The sequence below is a fragment of the Macrobrachium nipponense genome, chromosome 7, assembly GCF_015104395.2.
Source record: "Macrobrachium nipponense isolate FS-2020 chromosome 7, ASM1510439v2, whole genome shotgun sequence".
NCBI classification, from domain to species: domain Eukaryota; kingdom Metazoa; phylum Arthropoda; class Malacostraca; order Decapoda; family Palaemonidae; genus Macrobrachium; species Macrobrachium nipponense.
The window spans coordinates 23,754,562-23,765,859 of record NC_061109.1 but is presented as its reverse complement, the minus strand read 5'-3'; the positions used below and the strand labels follow the sequence as shown (position 1 = coordinate 23,765,859).

The 11,298-nt window shown below is 38.4% G+C and overlaps 2 protein-coding genes across 2 annotated transcripts in view; both read right to left on the bottom strand.

Moving 5' to 3' along the window:
• LOC135217556 (MFS-type transporter SLC18B1-like) overlaps window positions 1–5,669 on the bottom strand; it is an 88,777-nt gene extending 83,108 nt beyond the window's left edge. Inside the window, exon 1 of the mRNA XM_064253522.1 lies at window positions 5,535–5,669. The gene's annotated coding sequence lies outside the window, so the exon portion shown is untranslated. The remainder of the gene's footprint in view (window positions 1–5,534) is intronic.
• A 3,795-nt stretch (window positions 5,670–9,464) lies between these two features.
• Window positions 9,465–10,804, bottom strand: LOC135217555 (uncharacterized). The gene is made up of 2 exons (XM_064253521.1): window positions 10,637–10,804; window positions 9,465–9,926 (listed from the first exon to the last, which is right to left on the bottom strand). The coding sequence occupies exons 1-2, from the start codon at window positions 10,802–10,804 to the stop codon at window positions 9,465–9,467; spliced, it is 630 nt and encodes a 209-aa protein (XP_064109591.1).
• Between the last annotated feature and the right edge of the window lie 494 nt (window positions 10,805–11,298).

The following is an 11,298-nucleotide window of genomic DNA, read 5'->3' as shown; positions in this document are numbered from 1 at the left end:
TAGCCTCACCTTACACTCTTGTATGCAACACACCCTGAAACTAGTAGAACTAGATCCAGACATCTTATTTCAAGAAAAGTCAAAGCCAAAATCCAATTCAAACCACGATAGCATATGCCAAGCCACAAATCCAGTCAAAAAACCAAAAGAAAATCAGGATACTCAAGGCAAAAGAAGTTTTCAAAATCCTAGGCGGAGGTACTGGAAACAGGTGTTTACAGTACCGGCGACAGAGAAAATCTGAATAGAAAATGGGAATGGTTCCTGATACCCGCCTCCCAGCGGCGGAATGGGTACTAACCACCTGGCTGACCACTGCGTTGCCGGGAGTTTTGAAATTCTGTCGGACTTCGGAGAATACAGCTATATATATATATATTGACAGGTAAGTTTCATGAACAAAAAAATTTTTAAATAAAAAATAAATTTATGTTTTCTGCCATTTGTTAATGTATTTCGTAAAGTTTAGTGTTAATGTTTTCTGCCATTTTTTTATGTTTTGTAAAGTTAAGTGTTCATGTTTTCTGCCATTTGTCATCCTCCTCTGCCACCACTTTCGGAGATCGCCTCACTTGAAAGGTAAGGTTCCACATTTTACTACATAAGTACGTACCGTATTTCTTGCACCACGTACACTTATACCACTTTCACAAAAGTATAGTATAGTTTTATATTAGGTATTGAATGGTCCAAATTGTTGTATTTCATTGTTTATTGGTCAATTTAGCTTTACTATAAAATTTACTGTGGTGTTTTTGGAGGGCTTGGAACCAATTAGGCAATTTACATGAAAAACGTGGTTCGAGATACGAAAAAATCAGGTTACGAAAGCCACTTTGGAATGGATTAATTTCGTATCCTGAGGCACTACTGTAATTAAGACAACACTTGGCTTGCAGCCAGTAACCACCAAGGTTATTCTGAGACTGGGAGTGAATGCCTTTGCTACACAATGTAAAAGGACCACTCCAACCTTAAACAGTAACCTGTACCTAGCAACTAAACTGACTTGTCAACATAGACAACCACCTTGGATATTTCTGGCTGATAGCTTTAAGGCAGTAGTGGCCCAATTGAGATTAAATTCAACTTATGAACTTCTACCTCTGCTGATGTTGATGCAACACCTGATGCATTACAGCTTGAAATGTTACATTCAATCTGATCATTCATTGAAGGAATGTTTCACTCACTATACCATTAGTAGTTTTGCAAGTCACTCTCAGATTATTCTCTATTTTTGGTTCAACTTCCATCTGTGAGCAGAGTTTTTCCTGCATGAAGGCAAGGAAGTCCAAGAATAGGTCCATGTTGTCAAGACAAACTTAAATGCAGTGTTGAGAGTTTCTACCAGCAACCTTAAGCCAGACTGGAAACAAATTTCAAACCAGAACTGTGACCAGAAACACTTTTCCCATTGAATTTCTTGTGCTGGATTCTGGATGTTTGTTTTTATAAACCATGCTGTCTATATGTTCTATAATCATAAGAGCACTGCTTAACTGTAAAAGGTGTGCCCCTTTGACTTTTAATGGCCCACTGATGCAGCCCTTGTGCCGAAAAGTTTGCCCACCACTGCGCCCCAGTATCAGACTGGGTAAAATCTGTTAAACCATTGATTTACCAGGATTGGAATGGAGACTGGGCCTTGGTGCCAACAACAAATAAACTTAAAAACATAAAAACTGAAGTATATGCATGGAGGACATCCTCACAGGATGAAAGATAAAGAGGTGATCCTAGCAAGGCTCCGTATAGGACACACAAGATTCTCGCATGGTCACTTTATGTCAACACCACATACTGACCCAATGAAGTGTAACAGATGTCAAACACCCATGACAGTACAGCATTTACTTGTTGAATGCCCAAATTGGACCCAGCAAAGATCTATTTATCTACGGAATTCAAAAATGAAAAGTATTCTTGCTGAAAGCAAAGATTTTTCAATTAATAACATCATAAATTTTTTAAATAAGACAGGTTTCTCAAAGTTTAAATTTTTCCTCTCTTTCAGGATTGATTCCTGAGAACCAGCCAAAGAAGAGTCTACTTGAGACTCAGAGGTCATGGAAAAACTAACCCCTATTTAATAATAATAATGCCCACACTAGCCTTAAGGCATGAGAAAATACTCACTTGACCACTTAGTACATTTAAGTTGTTTACCATCCAAACTCAAATCTGGGAGATTTCCACACTGAAAACCTACAATTGATTATGATGATAATCTTTTGGAGCTAATGATGTTTACATTGACTGACTTGTAGTGGGGAACACTGACCATAAGGAAAAAAAGCTCTCGGGCTCCTATTGACAGTAACTTCATAAATTACCATTCCTTGACCTGAAACAGATCATAAATGACCATTCCTTAACCTAAAACTTATAAAAAGATAAATGACCATTCCTAGACCTGAAACAGATAAAAAAATAAATCACCATTCCTTGACCTGAAACAGATCAGAGATGCACCAAAGCATTAGCCATGTTTCTCTTCATGTGAAGATATCCATTAGCATATGTGTATAATCATGCATTAGTTCCTTTGACAATATCATTCGGTCTAGTTGACAAATAGCTTCATTATTTACTTGAATACATGTTCTAAATACTATTGGAGTTATTTGTAGAACTAAGCAAGAGCTCTGCATCGTGTATCACTTTGTAAATTTATTTTCCTATCGTATTTTGGTTAAGAATTTAGTGTTTTTTGTTGGTAAACTTGAATTAACCTGTAATTAACCTTAGAAGTTGTATACTGGCCATCCTGGGATGTTATCATGCATAAGCAATGTTATAAGGGAGCTTTAGATAAATAGTGGAGTTTAGGTATTTCTACAGAAGCAATCCGCGGTGGCCTGACTATGGCAATTGAAGTTTTCCTATGTTATTTTACCCACTGAACAAGAATTTAAAGTAATATTTATTCGGACGACTGTAATTAACTCCCAAGGGCCAGTACTAAACACGGCGACTCGACCGCCAACCGAAATCAGCGGAAGAACACCAAAACCAATATGGTGGAGATACCAAAACAACAACAAACAAAGTAGGGAGCGACTACATATCAGCGACGATCGATTTGTGTGTGCTGTCAGTAAGGCCGTAGCCAAACGGCGCTTCGCGCCTTATCCGCATATTTAAAGATTCTTGGCAAGCACGGCATGTACGGCAAGAGGTAATGTTGCGCTGCGCGCGCTAGCCACAGGGGTTACAGTAAGGCTACTTACCGTGGCAGATCACACCTAAAGGTGTTCTTGTTGTAGTCGATCCGACAAATAGTAGCTCCACAACACTCGGAGTTTTTTGCTTTATAAAGAAATTGTCTTTGAGCATATTCAATCACAACTTCTTTACCACCACTAGACAAATAATGATAAAATTCACTGTAACTCCCACCCCCATTGCACTGCAAACGAATCGGTAGGAATCGAAGGTGTCAAAATTAATGCCAGAAGGGCCAGCCACTGCCTCTGCCATAGGTACAGGAAGACAAAATGCCGTTTTTTGCTTCATTATTCGAGTATTCAGTCAAACAAGGATACCAGTGGACACTGGACAGGCAACTGTATTACTCCGCTGAAATGCTAGTGAAACTTAGTTTTCAACTAAAGTCATTCGTAATTGGTTATCTCATTAAAAGTAAACATTACCATAGAGGAAACGCCTCTCCCGACTTAGGAAAAATTCAAGGTAAAAACTTATCAAGCTCATTTAATTCCACCACGTTCAATCTCTCATATAATGACTATACTTTTTATATTGCTTTTCACATGCTCTTTCCATGTAGGTGATTATTTATTTTAATATCCAGTGCGGAGTGCTTCTGAAATATTACCTTTAGTACTGGCCCCTGGGGGTTAATTACAGTCGTCCGAATAAATATTACTTAAAATTCTTGTTCAGGAGGTAAAACTGCATAGAAAAACTGCAACTGCCATACTCTGGGCCGCCGTGGATAGGTACACTAGATCTATTTCCTTTAATGGGGGAGTCTAGGAGGGCAGAGGGCTCCCCCTGCCTAAGTAACACAGCCTGCTAGGTTAGGTCATGGTAAGTTAGGTCAGTATGGTTCCCTTTTTAACAGTTTCCTTAGCTAATCCCTTCCTAAGCATATGGCTCTCTTGATGATTTGTGCATGCCCGGAACCATTCATAACATGGCAACCCGGTTCTCCCAATGTTTTCCCCAACACAAAACCCCACTTTCCCAAGGGTCCCCAACCATTTTGGGTATATATGAGGGTAAAAATTATTGACTGAGAAACACTAAACCTCTCATCAGTAACCCTTAAAAGTATAAAAAAAAATTCCAAGGTCACAGTCCACGCAGAGCTGTTTAATTCTAGGCAATAACTCTGCACGGACTAGAAGGAATGTTCCCACAATTACAACAGCCGCTAGGGTTTGGGGCATCAAATTTATTTTGCGGTTTAGTACTAGCCCCCAAAAATAACTCTAGGCTAGGAAACTAACTTCCAAAGAAATACCTGATGCAGAGTTATTACCTACATCTACTGCTGTTGCTTGGAAATAGTTTTCTTCTTTGTATGTTGCTTGGAGATAGTCTTTCTTCTCAAGTCACTTTACTCAATTTAATACAAAACGCACTGCAGCATTATCACAAATTTAACAGGGTAAAATACCAAATGGCCACCCGGCAGCCATCTCTACCATAGCATGACCACCTTCCTGAAAATCGGAACTTATGGTATTAATTTGTGACGTAGGAGGAAAGCCTTCCTTTAGAGGAAAGTAGAGGACTCCAGATGTTGCTTTGACGGATGCTGGCTCTTGACTAATGCCTCTCCTGGGTTACAAGACGTGTTAAAGTACTTTTTCGGGAAGGTGGTCGCGCTATGGTAGAGGCCTTCCTTTAGTATTTTACAATATCTTTATATTCAACCATTCAAAACCTTGGAGCGGATACTATATAACCAGTGTTCGCGAAAGTGGAACCTGGTACTTAAAAATATGCCCCTTTGTCTCATACATTTTCCCTTACTACTCAATCTTGTACACCATTCGACTACCTAAATGGTACGGGATGAAAACACTACACCTACATATGGAGCCATATCTTTACTAGCTAGGCTACAATGGTGCATCATCATCAATAATATTTAAGATATCTAATCACTTCTACTTCTAACATACCTAACTGGAATTGAAAAACACATTAAAAATATAAATTCACCAATCTGTGAATGATTACATTAGGTAGTTCTAAACTGGCTACAACATTAAGCTAGATCATCACTGTAATCTAGGATAGACTACCGAAGTTTGGCAAGATTTGATAAAACTGTAAGATTGCATTTTTCCGTAACTGATTTTTATTGGTTATTGGTGTAATACATCTAGCGATGAACGGCGATGAACGAAGTTTAAACGTGTTTTACATGTTGCTGTCCTATAAACAGAGAAACAATACCCACAAACAAAGGAAACTTGGCCTAGATCTGGCAACTGCAGTCAAGCTAAATTTTTCCATACAATCAATACTAAACATGATATTAAGTCAATACTTACATATTAAACTGAACTCAAAAATATTAAAACTAATCATACACTTAAATCACTATGGGAACAATCACGAGACCAACGTAACATAAGAGACAATCAGCAAATAGGAGGATGATGGAGGGGTTCGTGGGGGCTGGGGAGGACCCAAAAGCCAGTGGTTTCCTGCCAAGGATTCTAAAACCTCAAATAAAATGGAAACAATGTTCGTAATTCAATAGTTTTTTTTTTTTAACCGCATACCTATTCATTGTTAGTAGACTTAATTTGACTCTCCAGAGAACAATATTTCACGAAACCTTCTGAAAGAAAAATAAAAGATGAAAGATCTCTAAATTTTTGTAATGCATGAAAGCAATTTCAGAAAACTGAGTGACTACTAGCCATAAACTCCAAAGGGAATAGGCTTATTCGGACCTTGGCTGATTCCGACCATGTACTGGCTCATTCGGACCTTTATCCAGGCTTATTCGGACCTTCATATATTTGGCCGATTTTTCTGTGCAGTTTTACCCCTGAACAAGAAATTTTAAGTAATATTTATTCGGTACGACTGTTTAATTTAACCCCCAGAGGCTCGAACTAAACACGGCGAAATACATTTGAAGCCCCAATTCCTGGTGCTTTCGTATTCGCGGGGGACGAACGATGCGGAATGCTTATATAGAAATACCCATTGCTATAATATAAAATTATTAGTATGGGTCCGAATCAGCCAAGATTAAGGTCCGAATCAGTCAGGTCCGAATAAGCCTGCATCCACTCCAAATATCCTGCTGTGTTTATGTAAACATGTTAATAGATGAAGATTGGAAATTAATTATTGTAATATAAAATGGCTCAAAATTACAGATGTATACACATGTATATATATACATATATATATATAGATATATATATAATATTATATATATATATATATATATATATATATATATATATATATATATATATATATATACACACACACACACACACACACACACATATATATAGATATATATATATATATATATATATATATATTATATGAAATGTATAAATATGTGTATATATATATTATGAAATATATGGAAAATATATATATATATATATATATATATATATATATATATATATATATATATATGTGTGTGTGTGTGTGTGTGTGTGTGTGTGTGTGTGTGTAATTTTCTTTTACAGCAAGTCGCCAGTACCCATTTTGAAGACAGGTGGCATATTGGCCAGAATTTGTGATCCATGGGCTAAGAAGTGTAGTGCATGCTATAACCCACTTATCCACGGAATACTGGCTTTGACTGACGAGCCTTCTAAGGTGAGCGGTAAGGACTCCATACATATACACGCACATAGGTAGATAGATAATAAAAAGTTAGCTGCAAAGAAAACCAGTGCAATATCACTACCACACTTATACTTTGCTGATTTGTGGGTGAAGTTATGTGCAGAAAAAATTCCACTACATTACACGCACACATAAGTCTCATCATCAGTGCTCGAAACTGCTGCTTGCCATGCAAGCAACGCACCCACCTATTATACATATTTACCTCTGCCTCTTTCATACACTCACATACCTGGATATTCCCCGTAGGAAGTTAGTGCCAGCAGTGCATTGTAAGCATTAGGTATACTACTTAAGGTTCTTTACATAGTCCCTTCGAGCTGCAATCGCTTTAATTTCTTTTACTATATCCGTTCATATTCTCTCTTCCAGCTTGCTATCCATCCTCTTCCTAACATTGTTTGCAATGTGCAACTTCGAGGTTTTCCTCCTGTTACGCTTTTCAAACCTTTCTGTTCTCAATTTCCTTTCCAGTGGCGTTGGGACTTCATAGGGTCTTAGCGCTTCGCCTTTGGCCCTAAATTCTATATCCCTATCCAATCATACCTGGATATTGAACAAGTTTTTTTTCTAAAACCTGTTGTAGGTATAATCCAACCATTTCTGAATTAATTAGTTTTCCTCTAATCTCTCCCTGACATTTAAAAGTTATACTGAACACTCCAACAACCTATTATTTTCCAAGCTTACCACCTGACCAAACCTCCTTAGAATTTTGGTCCACCCTTTCACCCAAGCTAACCTATTTTACTACGTCTTAGGGAGTCTCCCCATTTCGCAGCTTCTTTCACCACATAAAGTTACACCCAGGGCTGGACCTATAATCAGGCAAGATCAACAATTCCAAAGGGCTCAGAGATTGGGTGGAAGGATGGGCAATGTAAATCAATAAACAGTGCTATTGCGTTCAGCAACTGCTTTTAAACAGCACCCTTAAAAAGTAAGTGTGTGGAAGAGTATTGGTAAAATATGAAAAAAAATCTTAAATTCTTCGGAAATTCGTGTTCCTCTCGGCGAGAACGGAAAAATGTAAAGGGAGTTTCGGAAAAGCGGAAGAGTTTGTTGATATTTACCAATATATCTTTATATTATTATTATTTTATCAAAGCCATTCTGAATCCTGGGCATGCAAACCACATAAGCAACTCCGAAGCTAGGGGAGCATGGTTAAATACGTACAGCTGAAGTTACACCCGTTAACAGAAAGAGTGGTATTGTACTGTTTTATCATTTGCTCAGTTGTGTGGTATGATCATATCATCAGTATCGTCAATTCGTCATCGCTTGCAACCCATGAGGTGCAAAATGCCGCAGTTCGTGAGTTCTGTTTTAACTTCTGACAATCTCTCGCTATGTATTAAAAGTTCCTGTCTCGTGGTTTTCATCCTTAATATATTCTGCCATATCAATGTAGAATAATAATGTTTAACAATAAAATGGTACACAGGTAGCTTCCTCAATAATAATAATAACAATGATAATAAAATAGCACCCATGGTGATGTCGCGCAGTACCATGGGACACAAGTGTGAGAAGAGAGAGAAAAGGTGGATAAGTATCAAGACCCGAAAATAGAAATAAGAAGGATATGGATGTGCAGTGGAAAACTATAGGAACCCGTAAGGGCCGTTTCTAGTTCATTAGGCGCCCCAGGTAAGAACTCGTTATGGCGCCCCCCCCCCCTTCCCTCCAAGCTGGAAATAATAACATAAACAATTTCGAACACAACTAGCATCTCAAGTTCCACAACAAACAACATACTTTATTAATAAATCATCTTCACGTATATGTATACACACAAGGAACAAAAGTATTGACTCAAAAGTATACAAAACTATTTTTGTAAATTTTGAATAGAATAACACCATTATACATTTTTATTGCAAATCCTACCTAGAAATAAATGAAAAAGGTAACTAATTGCCAATCTAAAACCATAGAACTCAATACATATATGTTGAGGGCTATGCTAAAAACTATTATATACAAGTTTTCTTCACTGATTTTTCATATTTAAAACCTGACTCTTCTTGACTTTCTTGCAGCAAAATCATCTATAGTGTCAATCCATACGAAATCTGTTTGGATATTTCTCTATTAATACTAATTATTGCCAGCCCATTTAGGCGCTCCTGTGACATAGTAGACCTTAAATATGTTTTAATGAGCTTAAGTTTAGAAAAGCTTCTCTCTGCAGATGCCACAGTCACAGGTGTAGTGACAGCAATTCTTAATGCCCACATGTTGGATAGATCTCTTTCAGACCTTTCTCCTCCAGAAAAACAAGAAGGTCTAAAGTTGTCATATTTTGTTTCGGCCATTGTTTTGGAAATGACTGCATCTCTACAATCAGTTCATCATAATTTAAATCAGAATGATCCCCAGATGTGAGTGTATTACACAAATCTTTTGCCTGCTTTTCTAGCTCACTAGATGTCAGGTCAGAGAAGTTTATGAGAACACTGAATTTCTTTGCAACATCACTCATCATTCTAGTTCTCTCTCAGAGATTCAATGGCCATATACCACAACTACATTGAAAAATGAAAACTCCATTTTTTTCAAGGCATCCGGTAATAGGTTCATCAGGAGCCTCATAGGAAAACTGCCTTTTTAGTAGTTCTGAGTCTTTTCTGCTTTAGAGCAACTTCCACATTCATCTCCTCACATATCTCTTTGGCAGATGTCTGGGCATCAGCAAACCCAGTGTCTCTGTAGCTAACAAGGAAGGTTTCAGCCTTCTTGAGAATGTCAACAGCTACATCCAGATGCATGCATTGTGATTGCAGAAGTTTATTCACAGTTTGAACTTTTCTAAGGATATCATACCACACCACCGTACAAATAGAGAACCGGTATGATCCCACCTCTCTGCTAAGGTCTTGTGCTTCAATTTTAATAGCTGGATCTGCAGTGCTTGCTCTCACCTCTAAAAGAGCATCTCTCACTTTTGCAGCCTGGAATCTTACAACCTCAACACTGTTGATTCGACTCTCCCACCGTGTGTCTGCCCAGGATTTCAAAGTTGTGTCCACATGTTTTTTAGGGTCGACCACCTTTGAGTGGAGCAGAGAAGAGATTAAATAATTTTTGCAGGTAGCCAAAGTAGCTAGTTGCATCTGAGGAGCTCTTTGCTGCATCACACACAACCAGATTAACAGTGTGTGCTCCACATGGCACAAATAAAGCCCTCGGGGTTTAACCGAAGAAGTCTAGCCTGGACTCCCTTGTTTTTTGTTTTTTTTTCCTCTCATATTTGCCCCATTGTCATATGACTGTCCTCTGCAGTCTTCAAAGGGGATATTAAGCTCTTCAAGTTTTTGAGTATGAGTCTTGAGAGGTCTTCTCCTGTTGTCTGCTCGACTCAAGGAAACCCGATAAAATATTCCTTAATTTGTGCAGTGCCTTCAGCTGTAACTATTCGAATTATCACAGATAATTGCTCCTTGTGACTTAAATCTGGAGTGCAATTTAAAATAATTGAAAAGTATAGGATTGTCTAATTTGCGGTCACCATGCAACTCCACCCAACAACCCTCTTACTGATGCAGTCAATAACTCATTTGAATAATATTGCCTAGGTAGGATGTATGACTGGCACCTCCGCAATATGTTCTTGAGAAACAGGGTCAAACTGAGCCATGTAGTTCAAACTTCCTTTCAGAAAGTTCCCATTATTGGGCTGGTAAAGTGTGTATGTGGACCCTCTGAGAGGAAGATTTCGTTCTGCCAGACTATGAATTATAGCCACGAACCTGGTAAGTACCTCTCGCCACCTACGTCGTTCATTGTTTATTAGTGCCAGCTCAACTTTGTCAATTGTTTGCCCCTTTTCAATACGACTCTCCAGTTCTTTCCATGACCCCATATTCTTTGTATGTTCTGGACTGTTCTCCATGCATTTTGAGTGAGTCACTGCAGTTTTTCCAGTCATTAAAGCCACCTCTGCTTAGTTTAAATGTTTTCTGGGAAAAGAGTTTGCAACAAAAACAGTATAAACTATCTTTTTCTTGGAATATGTCAGCCATGTTCTTTTGATTTTCTCCCCGTTCACTAGCTGTCTGTAGAAGTATTGTGTGATCAAACTTCTTCCCACCCTGTGTTTCTTTGGAATGGGAACTCTGAATTTGATTAGAATGGCCCTCGACTTACCAACTCAATCCTCTCTCCATGAGACAACTCGGGTGACCAGTCAGCAGGATCAATGGGTGCTGCTGGTAACAGACTCACTGTACTCGCTTACATCTGTTGCTGTGCCTATTGTGGTTGATTGTGAAGTATCTTTAGGCTGGGGGAATGGGCGGGGGGGATGGGCATCGTCATTGAGTTGTGCTGCAGCTGATGGTGCTGGGTCCTCCTTCTGTAAGAAATCAAGCACACATGAAATAGCTTCTGAATGAAATGGTCAATCACAAGACACATTTTTAT

Coding starts and splice junctions, on each gene's coding strand:
- LOC135217555 (XM_064253521.1), bottom strand. CDS start 10,804: ATGACTGGAAAAACTGCAGTGACTCACTCAAAATGCATGGAGAACAGT. Junction 9,927..10,636: donor AACGACGTAGGTGGCGAGAG/GTACTTACCAGG, acceptor CTCCACTCAAAG/GTGGTCGACCCTAAAAAACA.